This window comes from Mesitornis unicolor, unplaced genomic scaffold (assembly GCF_000695765.1).
Source record: "Mesitornis unicolor isolate BGI_N332 unplaced genomic scaffold, ASM69576v1 scaffold12421, whole genome shotgun sequence".
Classification (NCBI taxonomy): Eukaryota; Metazoa; Chordata; class Aves; order Mesitornithiformes; family Mesitornithidae; genus Mesitornis; species Mesitornis unicolor.
Window position 1 is genome coordinate 8,865 of NW_010161752.1, and position 24,024 is coordinate 32,888.

At 48.7% G+C, this 24,024-nt stretch overlaps 1 protein-coding gene across 1 annotated transcript in view; it reads right to left on the reverse strand.

Moving 5' to 3' along the window:
• Positions 1-585: 585 nt before the first annotated feature.
• ACAP3 (ArfGAP with coiled-coil, ankyrin repeat and PH domains 3) overlaps positions 586-24,024 on the reverse strand; it is a 38,033-nt gene continuing 14,594 nt past the window's right edge. The window contains exons 4-24 of the mRNA XM_010193433.1: positions 23,543-23,601; positions 21,572-21,755; positions 20,094-20,138; positions 19,546-19,641; positions 19,130-19,204; positions 18,600-18,611; positions 10,626-10,738; positions 7,882-7,933; positions 7,172-7,272; positions 6,620-6,731; positions 6,047-6,255; positions 5,673-5,742; positions 5,444-5,538; positions 5,058-5,272; positions 4,350-4,454; positions 3,817-3,918; positions 1,816-1,908; positions 1,428-1,655; positions 1,170-1,272; positions 845-955; positions 586-733 (exon numbers count right to left, since the gene is read on the reverse strand). Of these exons, the coding sequence (XP_010191735.1) occupies positions 586-733; positions 845-955; positions 1,170-1,272; positions 1,428-1,655; positions 1,816-1,908; positions 3,817-3,918; positions 4,350-4,454; positions 5,058-5,272; positions 5,444-5,538; positions 5,673-5,742; positions 6,047-6,255; positions 6,620-6,731; positions 7,172-7,272; positions 7,882-7,933; positions 10,626-10,738; positions 18,600-18,611; positions 19,130-19,204; positions 19,546-19,641; positions 20,094-20,138; positions 21,572-21,755; positions 23,543-23,601 (2,328 nt within the window). The remainder of the gene's footprint in view (positions 734-844; positions 956-1,169; positions 1,273-1,427; positions 1,656-1,815; positions 1,909-3,816; positions 3,919-4,349; positions 4,455-5,057; positions 5,273-5,443; positions 5,539-5,672; positions 5,743-6,046; positions 6,256-6,619; positions 6,732-7,171; positions 7,273-7,881; positions 7,934-10,625; positions 10,739-18,599; positions 18,612-19,129; positions 19,205-19,545; positions 19,642-20,093; positions 20,139-21,571; positions 21,756-23,542; positions 23,602-24,024) is intronic.

The window sequence follows — 24,024 nt, forward strand, 5'->3', positions numbered from 1 at the left end:
GCCTGTTCCTGACTTAGAGGTCATCTTTTTAGTTTCTAAACTGGCCCCAGCAGTTCCCAGCCGCTGCAGCAGCCCCGTGGGAGAGCGGGCTGCTGGCCACGCTGCCAGGACCGAGGGCTCCACGTCAGAATCCCCTCCAAACAAAGTGCTCAGACGAAAACTCAGTGCACAGCAACTACACCGAAGCAGAAACAGGTTCGTCTGATCGTATTGTTGGTGGGTTTCTCCTGGTGATAGAGGGTTTCCTTTTCTTCTCTTTTTTTTTTTTTTCCTTTTTTTTTTTAACTTTTTAATGCTAAACTCATCTCCCATACTTTTCACACACTCAAGTCCACACGCCATGGTCTGTGGTTATGCCCTAGGAGTCTCCTACACAAAAATCAACCGTCCAGTAGTCAAGCATGAGAACTTAACACCAACAGGAAAGACCCCTCGTCCTTCCCGTGTGCATCTCAACCTATATGTGCAGGCATCAAAAACAGACCAATCTGCAAGAAACACCAATATACCAAGGATGGGGCTCTCGGGGCTTCTCGAAATTCAGCCCAACTTCAAGACAGCAAAGGGGAGGTGGGGGAGTTGTCACTAACACTCATCTATATTAAGGCTGATGAACTCCTGTATACACTTCCTGTACTGCAGCTCAGTAGGGCTGTTGCTGGGATATTGACCTGGTTGTCCAAAGGGACCCTCTGCTTCTCGCATCTCCTCATTCATTCGAGCCAGACGCAGCCTGCAGCGAAACAGAGAAGAGACAAGGAAGAGGAGTTTGGTTATTCCTTCCCTGCTGGCTATTTGCAGGTACAGTTGTTGTATCCATGCATTAGAAAGTCAGTGCACTTACAAGGTGACTATGTCTGCGTTGGCTGCCTGGACAGCGATACTGAGCGGGTCCTGCCCGTCGCCATCCACCGCGTGCTGATTTGCCCCTCGCTTGAGGAATAAGCAGACTTGACTGCAGAAGGGAAAAATCAGAGCAGGAATTCCTCCAGCTTAAAGGTCTTTTCCAACCAAATGATTCCATGACTCAAAGTTGTTGATGAGGTATAAAAAGCCATGCTTTGCAATTAACCAAAAGTCACCAAAACGCCGCCCCATGGCTCTGTGTTAAGGCTGAATCTCAACCCAAGGGTGATGGAGCACGTCACAGCGACGTGCAGAGCACTTACCCAGTGTGCCCCAGGTACGTGGCATGGTGCAAGGGAGCTCGGCCTCGGATATCTCTTTGGTTAACATCTGCCCCGTTCTGCAGCAAAAAACTATCAAGGAGCCCTGGCAAGGTAAAGGGGAAAATCTAAATAAGTTCAGCCAGCAGTACTGAGAGGATGCACAAGCACACACCAGGCCGTAAGTTGCCCATTGTCAGTGCCCTCTGAACCAGAATCAAGATCTCATATTCCCAAATGCGGCCCCCCAGCCACCAGCACAACGTACCCCCAACACAGCTTGAATCAGAGGAGTTTTGTTCTCATCTTCGTCATTCACCCAGTTGATCTCAGCACCGTGTGCGAGCGCTTCTGCCATGAGAGGCAGGTTTCGGGCTTGTGCTGCCTTGTAGATCAACAAGCCAGGATGCAGCTCCCTCAGGTCTTCCAAATCTGATGCTTCCTGTTCAATCTCTGCTTCACCGCTTGACTCCTCTGACACCTCGCACTCTAAGAGGCAGAAAAACGATGGAGATAGATGACCCAAAAGCTTTGCATTTCCAATTTCTGATGTTCCCTCTTGTTCCTGGCACCAGGCAGTCCTGAGCACCCATCCTGCCTTAGCACTGGCCGCCTCCCCATGCTTCCATCAGCACCCTGTGACACCCACCTTCCTCTGTCACGCTGTCCACCACAGAGCCAAACACCAGGATGTCAGTGCTGCCGTCGGTGCTTCCTCCAAGTCCGCTGTCGCTGCTCAGACCTGCGGGGCCAACAGAAGACAAACCAAGCCCATTTTAATACACAGGCATTCTAGTACCGACCACAGCTGAGACCACAGGGGAGAAGGGCTGCGCAGAACGTCACACACACATTGCACCGGGCGCTGCTGGCAAGGGAGAGGGCGACCGCTATCCCATTTAGCCTCGCTCAATAAAACTGCCCGTGGCAAAATTGCAAAGCCTTATGGTGTCCACGTCCCCACGCTGCCCTTCATGCAGGGATGCTCCAGCATTGCCATTTGGGACTTGGGACTGCTGAGGACAGTCCTTGCTGCAATCCATGAGGGACGCCGTGACGTTGACTGGAGCAGAGCAGCAGCAGAGACAGCTTTGCAGCAGGTTATGCAGTGTCATAAGCAAATAAAGACACCCCTCTGCTTTTACCACTAATAATCTCAGTTTCTACTCTATCCGTGCTCTCCCACTTGGCACTGGGGCACTTGCCAATGCCTTGCTCTTGTGACAGACCATGACTGGGCCAAATAATAACGACAGCATCTAAAGCCAAATTCCTAATGCATTGTCCATTGGCTCATTGACCTTCACAGACATCCCTTCCCTTTCCCCATAGTGCTTCCCACCTTCCCTGCTCAACTGGTGGACGTTACAGGACAGCAGACTACATCCAAGATGTGAAGTCATGAAGAGATGAAGCCACATGGACACACAGCGTCTCAGTGGCAGAGAAATTTTGTACCTTTTCCAGCTTGTACCCCAAAGCAGTCAAGAAAAAAATGACAGGAAGGAAGAAGCACATGCAGGAATTGCCCCTGTGGGAACAGGGACTGCACATCACCTGTGTCCCGAGGGATGCCTGGTCCCCTTGGGAACTCTGGCTGGATGCAGCTTCTTGCTGCTTTTAACTTCCCAATGATTAAGGGCTGGGGGTGTTTGTCCTCCCAGAACTCAAGAGGTGAAGTCCCCATGATCTACCCCAAGACCTACCCTCAAACTTCTGTGATTACAAAATAAAACAAGCCAGGCTGTAGCTGACAAAATGCTTCCAAAATACATGCCGAGAAGTCTCTGCAAAGAGTAATAGCAGGAAAGCCTGCAAGAACTAAAGATCTGAGCCTTGAAAACCACAGCAGAACAAGTCTTGGTGAGACTATGCCCTCCACTGTGTCAGTATAAGTAAAGAGTGACTCCAATGAGGCCACAGAGCACTACTCTAGATTTACATCAAAGCAAGAAAGGAGGATCTTGCTCATATCACACGAATATTAGTACATCAAATTCCCAGTTATGCTCCCACTGAATCAGTGATAAAATCCCTATTTTCTTCTGCAGGAGCAAGATGAGGCTGTTGGGCAACTCTGAAGTCCTGCATCTCCCAAGTATAATTGCTTCTGACTAATAACACTAAATTCCTTGACACTGGAATAGCCCTTAAGGCACCGATTCAGAGAAGCACTAATGCTCCTCCTTCATCCATTTCAAGAGACAACATGTACCTGTAGGAAAGCCTGTGATTTTCTGCTGTGCTGCCTCAGGACCATAAATATTTCTCATAAGTTTGCACAATAACAAGCAACTGAGCTGGGTAAGCTTTAAAAAGTTACCACTCCTCAGCTAAGTATGATAACGGATCACATAACTGGTCTGAGACAGATGTGGGGCATTTGGAGCCAACACTTCTTACTTCCTATTTGCCATGGGATCCTTTATCCCATCAGAGGGACACTTGTTCCTTTAAGATGTAATTTGACTGCTGGAAACCCTATCAAGTGTTTTGCCTTTCAAAAGCCTGCTATAGCCTCTTTCCCACACGGGACTGGTGATGTATGGGTTTGGCTGAAAGAAAAGACGTAACTGCCTCTGAAGCTTGGGTTGGATTCAGTAAAATTTGGGTGTCTCTTTTGCTGCTAGCTGCCAGAGCGTCACCTTACCTCCGTCCAGGAGGAACGGCGTACCGCTCCCACCGGGACCAATGCCACTGCCACTCCATGGGCCACCTGTTAGCGGATGCTGCATAGAGATGTGGCTGGCACCTAGAGGAAGGTGGACGGAATGTGAGGGGAGTTCATCGTCACAAACACAAAAAGAAAAAATTGTCCGCAGTAAGACTTGCTAAAAAAAAAAAAAAAAAAGGGAAAAAAAGAAAATTAAAAGCCAAAACTAAAAGCCAATGGAATGCATGGTCTGGGAGTAAAAGATGTTGGGAAAAAAAAAAAAAAAAGATCCCATCAACCAGAATGCAAACACCAAGGACTGACTGGATAGGATATTAAAATAGTAAATGCAATAAAAGAGCAATGGGTTGGAGTTTGCCCAACGAACTCCCCATCACTCTTCTGCAATATTTACCCTCTCTCCATGGGGCCGATACCTTGCCTTAGGTCTGGTGCAATGCACGTGCCCTAGAAGAGCTGGGAGGTAAAGCGTGCCAGGAGCAGAGACACCGTTCTTTCTCTGTACTTACTGCGTGGGCCGGAGCCAGCACCAGTGTCAAAGTAGGAGAAGAGAGAGTCCAGCTCGTCAGGGCAGAAGAGGGAATCTCGTCGGAACTTCCTCTCCAGGGTAGCTGCTATTTTACACGAGAGATTTTGAAATACGTAGTTAATAACATGTCAATGAACAAATGAGACCCAGTTCTACAGCTGTATTTATACAGGCTGAACTTGCATGCCTGATGCAGCCCAGATGTGTCCAGTGCCCACGTACACCACTGAAATATAACAAAGAGATGACCATAGGGGTGATACACTGCAGGCCAAGTCATACCAGAGCATTTTGAGCAGCCAGAACTCTCCTTAAGTATGGCCTCTCTTGCAGACCAGGCAGGTAAAACTAAAAGGATTTGAAACTTACTGAAAACCAGGAAGGTGGAATACAAAAGAAAATGCACAAAGCAAGCTTAAAAGTTGCTGGATCACCCCAGTGTAAGGATCTCCTCCTTTAGGCACAAGAACCTCCTTAAACAGATGGAAAATGTTAGGAAATGGCTCTAAAGACCTGTGTGAACACGGTTTGTGCAATAGCATTTTTGCTCATAGCTCTGGCAGGTTTGCAGGTCCTAGAGAAAGACAGGGCCACACACATTATGAGGGCAGTTGTGTACACAGCTACACAGAGTGGTGGGCGGGCCAACACAACTCTACATGGGCAGTGGGGCAAGGGAGGTTCCCACCTGAGGACAGCATGGCTGGTGAGGCGTTCCCTGCTTCGTGGCGGTACTTTCTACGAGCCGTGGGTGCCTTCGTGGTGCTGTTGTGTCTCTGGCACTTCTTCACGCACCAGCGTCGAGGTTTCCGCTCGTTCTCCGTTAGTGTCTCCCCATTTGGCAGCTTCTTCAGGAATTTCTTCTCCACATACTTCACCTTGATCCAGGCTTCCTTGTCCTGCCTGAGAGAAGAAAAACATAAAGCTGTGCCCAGGGTCACAGGTACCTGAGGTAGTGAAGCGCCAGTCACACTCTTCACCTGACTTTCCAGAGTGCTTAGGGTACTGGGTTTGCTGTGTGGATGGGCAGCTTTCAACAGGACTGAGAGGACCAGTGTGTGCACTCAGACTCACCTGGAGCTCCCTGCTGTTGGTTTCTTAAGTCCCAGCTCTTCACACTGTGCCTCATAAATCTGATTCATGGTACTGTTTCCCAGCTCGCACATCAGCTGCAATACAAGAGGGAATGAATTCATTCCTCAGGTGAGGAGCTACCTTCCCTCTAGTCCAGCCTGCCACCAAGTAAGACTCCCTCCATGCCCCCCGTTTTTAGATATCTTGCTGTTAAAAAGCCAACACTCACTTTCAGTAACTCTGGCTCCCAGGAGTCCAGTGTGAGAGATCGGACCTTGGAGCAGTGAACACCCAGACTCCTGTTTATCCAAAAGGAAAAAAACTGAAATGGGTACATGCCTCAGAACAGAACTTCTCATGCATCATAAGGTGAACAAGATCAATCCATTTCTTATGTATTTATCTATATAGCCATAGCTATAGCAGAGCAAATTATACATATGCATACACAGATGTACCTGCACACACAGGTACCACAGCAAGCAATTACTTTTGAATTTATCTGTACAAACATCATAGGCAGATGTAATTCAGCCCCCACTATGTTTTCCAGGAGCTTGCAGTCCATTCCTGGCTGACACAGAGCACACACGCACGCAGTACCTGTGGATACCGGAGCACTCAATGCACAGCAGAATGCCCAGGTTGATACTGGCCCAGCGAGGATCTGGCTGACCGCAGTCACAGCACTGGTCATTCCCAGGGATGCTCTGCACTCTCTGCAAGATGGTCTCTCCTTTCACACTGCGCTCCCGCGAGTCGGTAGCAGAATCAATGCTGCTCGTTGATGGGGAAGCAGTGCGGTCCAGCCTCTGCAGGGAAAAACAAGGGTTCTAGGATTCTGCAAAGCACTGTGGAATGAATCAGCGCAAGCGTTTCCCAGAGGAACGTAATTCCTAGGGGAACATCAATCCAGAGTGATGGCAAGGAAGTGAAGGTGTCAGGACAACACTGATTTAAAGCCTTGCCTTTCTCCAGCCCAGCTTTATAAGTGTGGCTTTGGTTGGTGAACAATTGTTGCCTTTGAGCAACAGCATCAACATCAGCTCCCTTCCTTGAGGGCAGAGAAGTATTTCCAAATGGTCCACCCACACACACTGGATCCACCACAGCTCAAAAGCCCACTACCAGGGCTCTGAGACACAATTATGGATCTCTCATGGCCCCCTCACTCACTTCAATGTAGTAGCTGTCAGGGCTCTCTCGGTACGCAGAAGCGATGCTAGCTTGAACAGCCTGAATCCAGGCCTGACGCAGCTTCTCCGAGTCAGCCTGCAGCATGCAGCTCCTGCAAAGGAAGGAAATGAGTTGGAAAGAGCAGAAGGACAAGGTGCACATTTTGGTCAAAATCGTTCCACTTCATGCTCAGCATAGACATTGCAATGGGGGCAGCACCTTGATTTGACAGGCAAAGGGGCAAAAATTAATCCTACAAGCTTGCACTGTCAGAGGTGTTCCCTCTTCAAAAGCTCCAGGCAGGTCTGCTAGCTGTTTTGAAAAGCCAACCATTGCCAGTTCCCCTGCCTGTGGGTATATAAGGTACACGTGGCCTAGATCTGGCTTGTGCTGACATCTGATGAACTTCACAGAGACTGTGGAGTACAGGCAATGGTATCTCCCAGTCAATGTTTAACAGCCCAGGGTAGCATCTGCTCAAATCTAACCTCTTGCACTTCCATGCACAGCCCAGCTACCACGAGGATGGCCTAGGGGAGCCACCAAACTTACTTGGTAGGTGAGACGACCTCAAAGCAAAACCTCCTCTCTATGTCTTCACACGGCTTGACCGTACAGAGCCGCAGGTCTTCCACCACTACCGTGAGGACATCCTGAAAGGGTGAGAACAGGTGGCTTTGTTGGCTCCCTGAATCTGTGTCGTGATCAGGCCTCTCAGAAAACTCCTTCCCAAACCCTGCTGGTTAGCATATACTAGAGTCCAGCAAGAGCAGAGCCAGCCCACTGCGGATAACTGGGGCAAAAGGACGGGGCTGTACAGAATCAAACATGGGACAGCACACACATGAAGTGGCAACCTTACTGGGGATTTCACAACTCCCTCTGCTGAACAGGAATATTTAGCTCCCCACAGACACCATCTGCTGCCACTTAGTTCCCCTGGGGCAACAGGACGGGGCTGTACAGAATCAAAGCATGGGACAACACGCACATGAAGTAGCAGCCTTACTGGGGACTTCACAACTCCCTCTGCTGAACAGGAATATTTAGCTCCCCACAGACACCATCTGCTGCCACTTAGTTCCCACCACAGTCTAACTTTGGAGCACAATACTGCTTAAATGGGCTTCTGTCTCCCTTCTGTTCCCCTCCCCGCTTCTTCCACCCCACTGCCCCACCATGGTGTAGGAGCCCCCAGCAAAGCAGGATACCAGACAAGCTGGCTAATCTGCCAGTGACATCTGGGGTGACACTTCACTGACCTTTAGCTTCTTCTGGTAGACCAGCTGACTGTTCTGTATGGAGAACCACCTCCTGAGGGAAGACAGACAGACAGACAGACAGACAGACATCAGAACAAGCAAACAGCAGAGCTGCCACGAAGAAACTTCCAGGTGGAAGTGACAGAAGGTCCATGCGATGCTGATAGCAGAGCTAATTCCCTGGTGTCTTCATCTTTGGTGCTAAATCCAAACCCCCAAGTCGCTTCCTCATTCCACGACACAGCCTAAGATTTAGCAACCTGATCACAGAGGCCAATCGAAGCCATGACCATGACGAAGCTTCAGGAAGAAGTAACTGGGATACCTGAGCATAAAGAGTCGGAGAGGCTTGCAGCAAGATGTTATTTAGGGCATGCATTACATACTCCTTGCAAAAGAACTAGGTTCCCTGGAAAAATGAGATGAGACCGGATTCTCCTTCTTTTGTCACTGCTGAAATAGTGAACAGATAAAAGATAATAAAAGGACTTGACATGTCTGGGGAGAAATGGGAAAATACAGGTAACTGGAGGCCATCCTATCTATGAAGGAGCCCGTTTTGATGAGCTGACACAGTTGTGCAGCATTCTGAGCTGCGGTGACAGCAGCAGTCTATGCTCAAGGAGCTCTGCTGTCACATGAAGCTTGTCTTGGGTTCTGGTCTCTGCTCTCCTGCTCACCACCCCACCACCATTTCTGGTGCTGGCTCCCAGCCCGATACCCTGCAGGTTTTGCTGTTCTCTCTGCCTGCCACCTCCCGCTCACTTGAGGGGGAGGCACTAACAGTGAAGAGCTGAGTGACAGCGAGAAGGTGCTGAGTAGGCTACAGGAGGTGTGAATAGCTAAGATGTGGGTAGATATGGGTAAGAGTGAGTGGGACTGAGGAGACAGAGATAGCTCTGGGGAGGATACAGACTGCGTGTGACTGAGATGTAGGAGGATACGGGGAGGATAGCTGGGATTTGGGGGACAGGGAAAACTTGGAGCTCTCGACACCAACATGACATCAGGAAAACCAGAAAGACCCAGAGGGTCATGTTCCCTCCAGGATAAATGCCCTTTTGAAGTGACCCTTGAATTGCTTGGACCCTTGCTAGGAGAAGGGAGCTGCCTGGAACTGTTCCTCTATCACAAGAGCCAAGCACAGGTCTTGACATGAACCTGACACACTGGGGGACGATCTTCTGCTCCACAAAATCATGTGGTGTCAGTGAGAGCAGCCATGCTATTGACCAAACCTATACTTTGCTAGAGAAACACTAAGCAGGCAGTCCTAAAAGGTTGATAAGAATTCAGCTAAGATACCTTTCCAGTGCAACAGCTTGTGAGCACTGAAATCACAGAATCACAGAATCGCTCAGTTGGAAAAGACCTCTGAGATCATCACGTCCAACCGCTCCTGCCTACCCCCTAAACCATATCCCTAAGTACCTCGTCTACCCGCTCTTTAAACACATCCAGGGATGGTGACTCCACCACCTCCCTGGGCAGCCTGTGCCAGCTTCTGACGACCCTCTCAGTAAAGAACTTCCTCCTTATCTCCAACCTGAACCTCCCTTGGCACAGCTTGGTGCCGTTTCCCCTTGTTCTATCCCCCAGCCCCCACCTCTCTACAAGCTCCCTTGAGGCAGTTGTAGGTGGTGATGAGGTCTCCCCTCAGCCTTCTCTTCTCCAGGCTAAACAAGCCCAGTTCCCTCAGCCGCTCCTCATCAGGCCTGTTCTCCAGACCCCTCAAATCAAACACTGGGATGCACTGTGCTGGAGATGCTGCTGGAGCTTCTGGTTCCTTCTAGTGCAAATTTAATACTTAACTGTCAGGGGACCAGAGAGCCTGAGGGGTAATAAAATTATACGAAATTTGACTGGAATCTGCTTAGTACCAGGGGAAGCCTCAGAGAGAAGGAATCACTTATCTAACCAAAACAGACCTCTAATAATTTCAAGCCTTTTTTCCATGCAAGTACAGGCAGTTACTGTGCATACCACAAACTGTTCGCTGAACCATTTAGCATTTATGTGTTCCAAAGTCTAACAGCGCATTTCAGCCTTGCTGTGGTGTATACTTTGAATGTATCCCATAGCCAAGGAAAAGATCTCTTAAAATTGTATCATTTCCCTGTTATGTGAGAGGAGGAAATGTAGGTCAAAAAGGCATTGATCTCATGCATTAGAAACTCGCTGGAAAGGTTTGAATCCTTTTGCACAGCCGTGTATGAAACCCATTGACTATCTCAAGGGAACCTAAACACTCAAATATCGAGCAAGGCCAGAACATGAAACCTTTGCTTCCACTTTTCCAAGGTCTCTGGCAGCTGAGAGACTCCTAACTAGTGCAGGAGGCATACGAGCCTGGCCTTCCCAGTGACCTATCAGATGAAAGGGTTGTAAATTATTAAGAGCAGGGTCAGTGCACAGAAAGCCATTTCCCAGCTCCCAACAGCACAGCTGATATTTCCACTTTCACATATCTCCCCGTCACAGAACAGACAGGTTTGATACTCGTGGCATGTCCTGCTGTGTTAGGCAGTTAGCTTAATTGTTATAAATTTCTTAGGGCAAGACTCCAGCTGCATTGTGCCTTATCTTGGTGATTCATCCATTGTGGAAGGCACAGAGAATCCTTCCAGTGATGACAACAGTTGCTAAGAGCTCACTAAAAGTGAAGCGTGTTCCTGTGCAGGCAGTATTAGCTGTGCTCAGAGAGCCTCAGCCCAGAGATGAATGGAGTACAAGTTATTACTCACCGATTCCATGTTTTGAAAGCATTGCTAGCTCTCTTGAAGAGGTAGCCTTCCATCACCACTCCATTTGGGGCATCGACATTAAACTCCACCTTCGAGTCATCATAGGAGAAGTCCTGCAAGGAGAAAGGGACTGAGACTCCGACATGACTGCAATCTCTAGGACCAAGATGGACACGAGCCTAATCAAAACATCAACAGGAGGAAAACACCAATGTCAAAATCCTAAGGTTCAGGACAGAGCTGTCTGCCACAGCATATCCCTGTGCCTTAGCGGGCTGCAGCCATGAATTACCCTCATTCCAATAAGCTTATCTGTCCCTGTTGTTTGCAGGAAAGTACTACAGATGCTGTATTTCCCTCAGTAGCTGATAAGGAGAAAGGCAAGTAGCTTATTGTGAGGGCTAAAAATTCCCAATATTTGGGGCAGTCTGCAATGGGAAATAAAGCAACAGAGGCGCTTTTCAGTGGCCAAGTGTTAGCAATGGTGCTGCCACCTCTGTGTTCTGCAAGGGGCCAGGAACAGAAGAAAGCCCAGCCTTTTCACACAAGGAAGACAGGCATGATGACTTCTAGAGGAGAAGCCTTATCAATCCCATTTTCATTAGCTGTCATCATACGCCATCCCCAATCTGCGCTCACTCAATTCTCCGTGCTATGCTACCAGTCAGAGCTGATTTGTCAGGGTTGGCAGCGATTCATCAGGCAGATCTCATGGCTTCTGACAGCTGCTGAGCAAGACACAGCGCAGAGAGAAGAGCAGCTGCTCTCGCCAAACATGGGATCCTTCTCCTTGGGCAATGCTCTGCCTCCTTCCCAGGAGAAACTAGGTCACGAAACCTAAATGATTTTCCCCTCTAACCTGGGAAACTGAGGCCCATTGTCTCTGTGCAGACTGATCCCACTCTAATGATGTATTCTACCCACTCCTCTCTCTCGAGCACAAATATTTCCCCCTCCCCGTACTACTGGGTTGAAAGACACGACCACGCAGTGAAAACAGCCCCATTAAGTTAAGTGCCTTTCCTAGCTCAGCATATGAAGACCCTTGCGATGCCGCGTTGCCAGGCAACGTGCACTTCACTCTCATTAAGATGAGTTATTTTCATGTTCAGAGATGCAAGCTTGCCTGGGAGGTGTCATAAGAAGAATAATACTGATACAGAAGGAGGAGATCTAATGGGACAGGACTGAGTCATTCCTCGGAAAGACAGCATGATGCCCAATTAGACACTGGAAACTGCTGTAAGGCACCCAATTAAGAGAGGGCTGCTCAGCCCCAAATTTTCTTGCCATAAGAGGGTGAATCCCATGGGGGTCCTCTTCTGCAGATGTCTTTCATGTCCATACTGCAAACAAAGGCTAGAGGGAATTTTCCCTCTAACTCAGATATTTGACTGTGGGATTTTTATAGAGCTGCTCCAAATTTCTATAAAGTCGATGAGCGTCTACACTGTTTGATAATAATGCAAACACCCAAAAATCTGGACCTTGTTGAGAAGCGCACAGCAAGTGGAGGGCAAAACCCTTCCAAGCGCATCCTAAAAATGACCGCTTAGCTGTGCCTCACTTTGTGGAAGAGGTAAAAAATGAGGAGGAGGGTTTAAATATAATCACCTGACTTCTTCAGCTGCCCTTATATAAGTGTGATGGGAAGAAGGATATATTGCCGATGAGTGCAGGAGGAACAGATGGGCCATATGCGTCACTGGAGTAAATCCATTAAAAGACAGTGCACACAAGCCAGGTGTGAATGTAACCTCCTCCAGTCTGTATTGTGTTATGCCTCTCTACAAATTGATTGCCTTTGAAAGAACTCTGACCTGCACCAAGGCCACTTTTAGAAAGAGAAAATTATACCAAAAAGCCCACAAAGTGCATGTACAGCTAGGATAGCAGAGGGCCAGCTGGGTAGAAATGTAAGAACATTGCTGGGAAGAAGGGCTTGTGTTTGCATTGCTTGGAAGATATTTCTCTTCGCTGGTTAGGAAACATCCCCAGGCCAAATTCTGCTCTCGTATTTCTGCTGGTGTCATTCCTGAGCAGCTCCACTGGCAGAGCTACTGCAGGGCAGAATACCTCGACCAGAGCTGTAAGCTGGATTTGTAAAGTAGGTACAAAGGAAGGGCGAGATCCAGGGGATAAGGACCTGTCTGCCTCTTATCCTCAGGAAATGCAGCAGTCTGATCTGCAGGGACACTTTGTTCCTTCCCGTTGCACCCTGCTTGGAAGCACCTGAAGTTTTTGCTTCAAAGTCTGGGTAACTGAAAGGCAAAATCATGGCAAGTGCAATTGTGAAACTCCCAGCATGCTAAAATGAGCTTAAACTATGGGCTTAAACAACAGACTCCTAGGGAAATCTTCTTGCTGTGGCCCGTACGGGGAACTTCCTTTCCACAGCCATTGAAAAGAGAGGACACATTTCTGGAAAAAGAGTTACAAGAACATCTGCTGAAACCTAATCCCAGGTCCAAGCCAGCTTAGAAACTGTCTGAGGAGATCATCTTGCCAATGGTGTTCAAACACCATGCTGAACCCCCATGTGGCCAGAGCTGGATACTCACAGATGTGTGACAATCCCCTTAGCTGGCAAAGCTACCCCTAATGTGCCCCTGTATCTGTTCTAGTCATTGACATCGCTTTGTCTTGTCCCCTCTTTTTCCACTTCCTCCTATACACAAGATTTTAATGCCTAATTTGAATAAACTGCATTTTACCGAATTCTTCCCATCACTGCATCATACGCAGAACAGGCAAGGCTGCTCTGAGTTTGGACTGATTTATTGAGTCTGCATTTAGCACCTCATTGTCTCTGTAATGCAAACATGCTCGACATGGAAAAGGCTTCCTAGGATTGGGATCTGAACGGCTTTGGCTGCAACTGCACACGCAGTCGTGATTAGCAACAGCAGTGACACATCGGATCACATGTTGGTAAAATAAAGCGGACGTCTTCCAAAACAAAGAAGCCAGATCTCTGCCATCATCTGCTTGGCCTTTCAGTAAATCACACCGATGTTGTCTCCCTGTCCCCTCCCCTCCTCAGGCCTGTCCCTGCGAGTTTACACACCAGGCTGCCTGGGAACTGATGTTCCTTTAGAAACGGCATCAAAGGTTTCCACGGGCGCACGCTGAACGTTGCTGAAGCAAAAACGAAGTAACGCAGCCCAAGAGACACATCCACAGGGATGTGGAAAAGGACATCACAGAATCACAGAATCGCTCGGTTGGAAAAGACCTCCAAGATCCTCATGTCCAACCGTTCCTGTCTACCCACTAAACCATATCCCTAAGTACCTCGTCTACCCGCTCCTTAAATACATCCAGGGATGGTGACTCCACCACCTCCCTGGGCAGCCTGTTCCAGCTTCTGACGACCCTCTCAGTAAAGAACTTCCTCCTCATCTCTAACCTGAACCTCCCTTGGCACAGCTTGGTGCCGTTTCCCCTTGTTCTATCCCCCATCACCTGGGAGAAGAGACCAGCACCCACCTCTCTACAAGCTCCCTTGAGGCAGTTGGAGGTGGTGATGAGGTCTCCCCTCAGCCTTCTCTTCTCCAAGCTAAACAACCCCAGTTCCCTCAGCCGCTCCTCATAAGGCTTGTTCTCCAGAGCCCTCACCATCCTTATGCATTAATCCACATTAATGCAAACACTCCCAAACCAGCACATGGAAAGCAAAAACCCAGCACAGGCACAAACAGGCCTGTGAAAGGATCAACAAAAAGAAAGAAAAATCTCTGTTTGAGGGCTGCCTCATGGTCTGCTCTGTTAAGAGCTCCCTTGTCCATCTCCACACAGCATGGACAGACGCTGCTTGCATTGCAGAGGCTGGACAAGCTCTTGCCATTGCTGCTGTGAAGGCAGCTTTTCACACAGAGAAAATGGCTGATGACATTAAATAAAGCTCCAGATTCGGTGAACAGGCTCAATGTGAAGAGCGATGCGGGGGAGAGTCTTCCAAGGAAGGAGCCCTCTCTAAGAGCGCACCCACTGAAGTAGGAAAGTCTTGTCTGTAGGTTCATTGCTATCCCAAAGAGCACACCACCTGGCTGCCAACACATAGAACCGGTCTCTAAAATACCACGGCTGCCTTAAAACTCTTTAAAATACCATCACTATGGCAATGGCCCTCCCTGAAAAGCCGTACAATTACTCCCCCAGTGCATCAATTCAATGTGAAAATAAGAACGCTGTCCTTTCTGTGCAGTGTTTGGATTTCTACTGGCAGTATTAAAACTAGGCAACCACGACCAGTGATTTCAGTCCAGGTGTTTTTAGATATTCAGAGAAATATTTCTTACTACCAAACCTCCATTTTATGCTACTTTCCATCAGTACCACTGGGGATAAGTGACAACACACACGATACATGCTTTCCCTCATAGAAAACAAAGACTTTATCCAAAAGTGCCCTCTTCACTTAAGTAATCAATAGTGCTCAGTATTCAACACTAGTATTATGCACATTTTAACAACATAATGCGTACATCTATGTGCTGAAAAGAACTTCTGGAGGCGACTTAAAAGCTCTATGTGCCCAGTCTGCCTATTTGATTCTGAAGAGACCATAATTCAGGGGAATATTCGCATCCCTAAAGATGCACACAGACCCCATCCACACAAACTCTGCTTCATGCACATTCTGGTGCTTGAACACATCTCAGCCTTTCCTCTCTTCTTCCCTCTGTGTATATACTGTGCACAACCCGCGACCCTCAGAGGCAGATGGAATTTGGAGGAGGGCTCCCCCACCTACATTCCCGTTCTGCGCAGACGGCTTTCGCTCATTCCAGCCAAATCCCATTTACAGACCTTTTGTTTCTTGAATTTCCTAATGCCAAACCATCTCCCCGCTCTGCACCCTGCCAGCAGATGATGCACAGAGATCTGTGCCCTGCCCCAGAGCTTTTCCACCCCCGAAACAGCACTAACCACATTTGCTCTGCTGCAGTAATAAAGCTTTCAGGTCGCATCAGCAAGCGAGGTCCTACAGGCACCATCCTTGCAACCCCAGGGCAAAGTGCCCTCTAAACTTTCTCCCCGACTCAAACCAACCCTGCAGGAGTCTCCTTACCAGGAGGTATTCGAGCCTGCCGAAAATCTTCATGCTGCCAGCTGCAAGAGAGGATTTGCTGCTCTTGCCTGGAGAGCAGGGAACAGCTCCGTGTCCTCTCTCTCTCTCTCTGTGTTCGCTCTCTAGAGTAGCATCTCTGCTAAGCACCGTGGGCTGGCAGGGAAGGAGGGATTTCTTTTTCAGCCCCTGCTCCTTTCCCCCTCCTACTCCTTTTTGGGAAGCTTTCTGCTCTGCCCTTGGCTTCTGTCAAAGCAAGGGGCACCAGGCGAAGGAAGTCCGCTGGCCCCTGGGGACCACCTGCCCGCCCCCCTCCCCTGCCTCCTATTCACAGGCAATCAGCTTAGAGCAACGCTAATTATCATACAGCTGTCATGGAGGCACAGAAGGGAGCAGGAGAAGCCAGGCAGCACAGAGCAAAGTTGACAGGAAGATGCTCACCCAACGCCTCCCTGACCTTCTCAGAGCCAGGCTCGGCTTCCCCGCGGCAGGGGCTGCTTCCCCCCCGGGCTGGAGCAGAGCCACGCTTTGGCCAGCGATCCCACCCCTGCTCCAGTGCAGTCACAGAGGTCCGGGTGGTGAGGAGCCATATGGCCCCATGTTTGTTATCTACCAGCTGGACTCAATGAGGCAGAGAGCTCTGCCTTGGCACCGCGTCCTCCCTGCCCAAAAACCAGGCAGCAGAAGCACAATTGCTTCCCCCACAACTCCAGGGCAGGGAATAGCTGTGAGGCTGCAAGGAGCTTTTATAGAGCCCTGTATTCATCCACTTTCAGAGACCAGCCTGTCAGTTTGGGTGTTCCAGTGCCAAGTTCTCCAAAATCTTTCTCCCACATGCTCCAACCTACACCTTGTGTGTCTTTGTGCGTCCACCTGAAGCAACCGAGCCCACGTAAAAACATAGAAACCCATCACACGTGTGGGTTAAGACAGCTTAGTTCAACACACAAGAGAAACGTGGGAAGCTACAAAAATATCTCCTCAGCCTTTGCAGAAGCATATTCCACACTGCAGTCCTTGCACACACACATCCCACACAGCCAGAAATGCACCCCCAGCCTTCACGCTGCAGCTCTCCTCTCTCTGCACAACAGGAAGATAACTCAAATATTTATTGGAGCCCGTATAAATCAACACTCTTCCTCTCCTCTGGCTGATTTTATTGGAACACTTTTTGTATAAGTGAGGATTCTTTTCACATGAAGTGTGAAGCTGCAAATGGAGCTCCTCAAGGTTTCGGAGCTGGGAAGGCAGAGAGGGCAGTGGTTAAAATGACAATTTGAAAGATAGCTGCCCTAGCAACCTGCCCCAAAGCTGGCAGATGTTCCAAAAGGGAAGATGGGAAAAGGATGACATAGGAAAAAGGCGCCTGAATTCCAGTATCAAAGAAAAGAGTCAAGATTCCCGCTGAGTTTTTCTCATGTCAAATTCATTTTAATTAAAATAATAATGAAACAAAATGCCACAGACCACTTCCTTATGGACTCAGCTCTTCCAAGGCTGCCCTCCACGCCTCACAAAGCTCCCCAAAGAAAATTCAGTGAACAAGGCCCCATCTTCAGTATCTGCACAGCTCCCCCACCCCAAGAACACTTCAAAACTCATTCTTTAAAGTGGATTCCCTCTGCTTCTGTCACGCCTTAGCAGGCTGCCTGGGAAGACACTGTGTTGAGGAAAAATGTTACTACTGCCACTCCTCTCTAATTAAGCGCAAGTAAATCTCCAAATTTTTCAAGAGACCAGAGGGTACTGTGGGCTCAGCACGAAGACGTCTATTCAAATACATGCGGTGCTCCCTGCAGAGACAGCGAGATGCTCACCAGATGCAGAGTGCCATGCTCCATTGCAAAGAGAGGAGCAACACGGACGCAGAGCAGCTGAAGAGCAGACTCATAACATTTCCAGGCAGGAAGCTTTAAATCCTCAACTGCAGCAGGGACGCTCGGCTCTCTTATAAGCTTATTCACAGAGAGCCACAGCTCTATGCATACGGATCCTGATGAAGAGTAATTAATTGCTCGTCCTCCCTCTTGGAGCCTGACCTCTGCTTCATTCCCTGCTGGTCCAGTCAGCAAAGCCACGTAAAGAGATTTAACTGAAATGCAAGGCACTGGAGAGATTTTCCACGTTCCCTCGATGAAGTCATCACTCCAGCAGAGTCCCAGGGGACCCCAGGGTTCACAAATGGACTCACCCCTCCCTCTGAACACTTCACCGAAGGGAGCACACGCACAGGCTGATTCACAGGGAATGTCTGTCATTAGCTTTCAAATCTGGTTACGTCTCCATTTCACGGGTTATGGCATTTTTGAGAGAGAGCATTAGCAAGAAAACAGCGGCCATTAAGATTCCTCCTGTTGAGAAGTATTGATCCACAAAAGTGCCTGCCACATATGGACTCCTTAGCGGTTTCTACTCAGGGCTTGGCACACGAACAGCTATTTCTCAGGGCTTTCCAAAATCCTCTCTTGCTGTGTCCACAGAGCATGACGGTGTGTGTGAGAGAGCTCGTGTGTGGATGTTGAAAGCTCACCAACACTCTGCTATGAGCCTGTGCAGCCAATTCACCTCCCACCGGACCCATGGTCCTCAAAGTGGCAGCCAAGTACTGCTGCCACTGCAGTACTGACCTCCAAGTCAAGACTGACCCCCACACACAGCAGAGGGAACCAAAATCTTACTTTAGCATAGGACTGAAAGCAACTTTCATGAGGATGAAGCCAAACTCATTTGAACCTGGGCTTTAAAGTTACATCTCCAGTGTTCAGGTTGCAGCATGAATGCCTTGGCAAGGTTTCTTTGTTTTGCTTTCAAAGGCAAGGCTTAGTAAATAGCCAGAGCAGCAAAGTGCTAATTCTGAGCAATGAAGATGCCAGAAAAAGGAAATACATGTGGGTACTCACCTGCAGGAGGGTCTGCAGGGGCAGGTCAGCAATCCATCAATAAGGGAAAGGGAAAAAAAATCAGTTAATATTGCTACAAGCCCCAGATTTGGAATCATTCTCAGATGAGTGGTCTGGAAAATCAGAGCCCACCAAAGATGCCTCCTTACTAAAGACTCAGACTTTTTTGATAATATATCCTGTTACCTTGCCAGTTGCTGGTGGTTACTCCCAATGACAGCAGATGAGAGCACACACACAGTGGGTTACCATAGCTCAGCTGAAAACAACAGCTTGCTCAGCCATGGCAGCTCTATGGCTTGGGTCCCCATGGACCTTTCCAAATTATGCTGCTCAAGGCTGTAGCTGTGTCATGTCACAGAGCTAAATCTGCAGTTTGGAGCAGATTTACATGAAAAGTTCACTGCAGCACACATCTCAACAGCAGTACAGAGTCCTGCTCTCTCTGCCCCACAACCCATGAACATCAGTGCAGTGTGGGCTCCCTCTGAATGAAGAAAAGGCTCTGCAGCTGCAGCCCCAGGACTCACCCTCTGTTGTATCAATGCATGCTTGTGCTCCATCTCCCTCTTTTCCACTGCAGAATCAATCACCAGCTGGTCCAGCTAAAGGCAGAGGGGAGAAAACCAGGTATAAAAGTCAGGAAGGAGGTTTATGAGCCACTGTCCATCTCTGCTTCCCTGCTCTGGGATTACATAGCCCTCCCTAATGCTGTAAGTCCCCACAAGATGGGAAAAGAGCTGTGTTTGGGTGTGCACAGAAAGTAACCATAGCTCTTGGCTGTCACTATGTAGTGCAGCATGGCTCATCCAACATCCAGCAAGCATGATGCTCTGACCACTCCCTGATTACCAAGTACAGCAGCTGAATAGGAAAGAGGACGTCCTTTCAGGGTGAAGGGGTACAAATAGGCAGATTGAGTCGATCATATTCCCTGTCCCCTCACCTCTGTGGCTAGTTTCTTCATGTAGGGATCCAGTTCATGGAGAAGACTGTAGCCCTGCTGGAAAAAGGTGTACTGGGCATGCATGAAGGACAGCATCTGGGAAGGGAAACAATCGCAAGGTCAGAATAGGTCCTGGGACAAAGTGAGTGTGAAAAGTCCTTATCCCTCATTACCCACATACAGGTCTCTTCAAGGTCTAACCCTTTCCCTTCCCAAAGCAATCTATCCTGTAGATGCCTCTCCCTCTTCTCCTTTCTTCATCTCACAAATCCTTCCACACTGTCTGGTAACCCCTGTTGTGAGCACAAAGCAGTAAAAGCAGTGTCCTTCACCCCTGAAAGTCCCTTCCAGTCCTGGCCTGTGGACTATCTTGCTGGTCCTTCATTCTCCCCTCTTGTTAGCATACCTGCAGCCCCCAGAGCAGTCCCAGACAGTATCTCCAGGGCAGACCGAGGAGTCGGTATGTCGACCCATGCAACCTGAAATGGAGAGGGCTGCCTTTCATTGAGTCACTGAGAGCAGCCACAGAAAACACAGAGAGCCCTTACCGCATCCAGTATTTCAAACTTCTTCTTGGCCTGCAGGACGTTGATCTGTGAAGGAATCGAGACAAGACCCTCAGCACCAGCAGCACTAAGCAGTCTGGCATGGAGATCTAAGTAAGAACAACTCGCTGCAATACCCCTGGCAACACACCATGAACTATCCAAGGCCAGTTCTAGAAAGTTAATTTCTGAAAAGACAGCTCTGGTGAGTTCCAGCTGGAATCAAAAGGGAAACAGCACAGATGCATTTTCTGACCTGGGCTGCTACTGATTAAGGTCACTGCTAGGTGTACAGATAGCAAAATAGGCTGGCAACAAACAGTGACCCCAGAGTGCAATTTGGTATCACACGAAGGAGATGTTTAATCTATCAGGTCACTGCTTTGATTTATTTTAGCAGGCTGAGAGGTGCCAGTGAAGTTTGGAGCATTTACTGTAAGGATAGGAGACCCTGGCCATTCCTTGAGTCCTCTGGCAGGTGCTTGGCAGAGTGGTTGTAGAAGCCCATCTTTGACACCTCACAGTTCACTGCCTGCATCTTTGAGCAGCAAAGTCCCACCTAAAACCCCCTACCATAAAACCTGGGGCACAGTGCAGCAAGGCACCGCGTCCCAATTCTTTTTCTCTCTCCAATATTGTCCTATGCCACTTAGAAAATGAGTGCTAACCCTACTCCATGCAATTGCACAGTTGCAGCACATTTTGGAGGGCACAGGAATCTTTACCCTGAAAGGAAGAAACAGGAAGACTGGAATAACTCAAGACCAGGAGATATGTACGAAGAACAAGAAAGGCAGTATCTGTTTCTAATGTTCATCACTCTACCAGTGAGACTACAACCATCAGCATCTCTTAGAAAGATAAAACTATTGCCAATCTCTAACTGGTGACAACATCTGTGCACACAGATCCAGACATTTGCCCTAAAGGACATGCTCAATGTGTAAGAGCAATGATTTGCAGAGAATGCACTTGACAGTGTTGTGTTCTGTCCCTCATTTTCAGCAGTTTCATGACACTGTTTTGCCAGTTGGAGAGTTATAAAGATCAAGGCAGCTAAAGATTTGGGGAAGAGCCTCCCCTCTCTTACACCACTTATACTGATATCTGTGTCTATCTCAAGCAAATGTGATCAGCTACAGAACTCACAGCCCCACCAGTGAAGGTCCTCTCAGTCCAACCCAAACTACTTTTTCATACAGACAACCCAAAGGACCCTGGAACCCACTGCAGTACAGGGCTTTGCCAAGCCATACATGGGTTCATAGTGGTACAACCACACCAGTGCCTGGAAACAGAGCAAACCTTGGTGGTTTCCTACTCCATCACACACGTCCAATAGATTAGTAATCCTTTTGAACCCAGTTGTGCCCTCATCCCTCAACTTCTTCATTCCCTACAGTAGATTATTTCACGATTTGCCTGTGACGTCTTGCTCTGTACAGGGAAATCCAGTCAGAGCTGGGGGCACAGACACCAACCTGCAACACGTAGTCTAGGGCCAGATGCCGGAAACACTTTCTGGTTATGGTCAAGGTGCCTGTTGCCTCCTCTACTTCATGAGGCTTGTGCCGAGGTGCCTGGGCATTCTTCACCAGCGAAATCTCCATGTCCTCTCGCACCTTGTCAAACTGCTTCTTGGTTTCCTTGAACTTCCGGACGTCACTGAAACCCAAAGAAGATGAGATGGTGAGAATCACACCATTAATCACACGTGCATATCCCCAGTGGAAAGGAGCGGGAGTTTGGAGGCATGGAATACTGCTGGAAACCCTCAGCTAGCTCTAAGCCAGGCTGCATCAGCATGGCTGCAACCTCAGGACTTAGCGAATAAAACCCTCTTCCTTAGCAAGGTCTGTGACCATGCTGAGGCAGCCACAGAGCACTTGGCTACTGACAGCATGGGCAGGGCAAACTGACCTCTCCTGTATGCATCACATAAATAAACCAGGCCTTAAATAAAGACTTTCAGGGCCTGGGGACAGGGAGGGCAGGTTAGGAGGTAAATCTTGCCCCCTCAGATATGTATGAGTCACCACATAAGGGCACAGATCCCGCTATTTCTTTGTTCCCATCATCAGCTGGGAAGCTGCAGAGTGGCCCTAGGCAGATTATTCAAAAAGGTCCCAAGAATAGAAATTATTTTCCAACCAAGGGCAAGCACAACACAAAGATCAAAGCACCATGGCCTTCGAGCGCAGAAGTTGAGCGGTACAAGTGCAAAAAAAAAAAGTAAACGGCAAAGATGCTGGAAGGATGACAGAGCCAAAATGAAGGTGAAACTCCCCTTTCCGACTGCCAGCCCTAAGCAGATTAAATCTGAGCTCATCAGAGAAATGATTAGAGAGAAAGCGGGGGTAGGGCGAGTGCTAGGCAAGGAGATGGGGATGAGGACTGGGGGGGTCAGCTAGGGACCCCCTCCCTGCACCAAACCGCACAGCTGCTGAGGGATTCACAGGCAATTGCTGGTTCCCATGGCAACCAGCTCTGCTCAGCTGAAGGCCTCAGTTGCCTCTCTGACCTATATTCAGCCGATTTGGGATCCCGAGCTGCACTGGGTACCTGCCCCGGGGAAAAAAAGGCACTCGGAGGAAATGTTTTAGTGCAGCAATGGCAGGGACAGCCTGCAGAGAGCCATGATCAAAGGTACAGACTGTGCCCACTCCATTAACTTCCTGGGCCCAGCTCTCCCGCACCTCAGGCCTGCAAGTTAACTCCCTTAATATGCAATATCCTGCATCGCTCACAGCAGGGCACGGTAAACTTGCTTTTTATTAGCAAAGAACTCTGAACTAGTGGTCAAGCTCCAAGCTGAAGCCACAGTGATGATCCTTCACACAAGGAAGGGCCCTCCTGGTTGCCATCTTCCAGACAGACGCTCAGGTTACCCCAGAAGAGCGGGGCTACTGTCATTTTGAGTGACTACGCGTATTGTGTGGGGGGCTAAAACACAATGATTCCGCTGGGCCCCAAAGTCATTTGGCAGCAAAATTCCTCCCTTCTGCAAGCAGGCACTGGTTTAAAACACTAATGAAACTCTGCATCGAGCATAAGATAACATAAGATGCAGAGCTGGCCCTGCTCCTGAGGGATCTGAGCTCCTGGATGTGTCTGACCTAGAGGATCAGTGAGAAACAGCAAAGATGGGCTCTGCAGATGAACTTCACCAGACTTTGGGATGGTGCTCTGATCTAGAAGTACACACCCTGTCCAGCTTTAACAGGATAAAGACACCCAGTTAACAACAGAGGAACCAAATGGCAGCGTAGCAAGATGACAGCAACAGCCATCACACAAACCAGAGCACTTCATCTGCCCTTCAGTGTCTCTTCTGCTCCAAGCAGAGCCTTCAGTTGGTGTGTGGAGGTTATAGTGCTCTTTCCAGTGCACAAAGGACAGGTGCAATTAAAGTTCAAGAAGCTGAACACCAAACTGGTAAGACAAGTACTCACTCTTTCACAAAATTGTGCAGCTGCTGCCGGACCGACCTCTGAGCCTGGTCAAACAGGATCTGAAAGAAAAGAGAGAGAAAAGACTATCAAAACATTTTTGCAACATGGAAATACTGAGGAGTCAGAAAATCCACTAATGGTCTCTAGGACATTCAATGTGAGGCACTCAGAATTACTCCAGGGCTTTGTCCAGTACTTGATGGCTGTCGTAATGGATAATAACATTTTTCTGTAGCTGCTGCACTCCTTTATAAGTGCAGGACAAGAAGCAGTTGCTTTCATAGTCACAACTTGGACGTCTCCAGAGCCTCAAATTCCTCATTTGGCCAGAGGAGGGCACTGTCACCCCAACACTACACCAGTTCGGGCAGGAGCCAGGAGCAACCCTGGAGGTACCTCACAGTCAGCCACACACCGATGGACATAGGTAAGAGGTCCAAGCAAACAGTGTAAAGAAACTTAGTTCCTACAAGTCTTTTAAG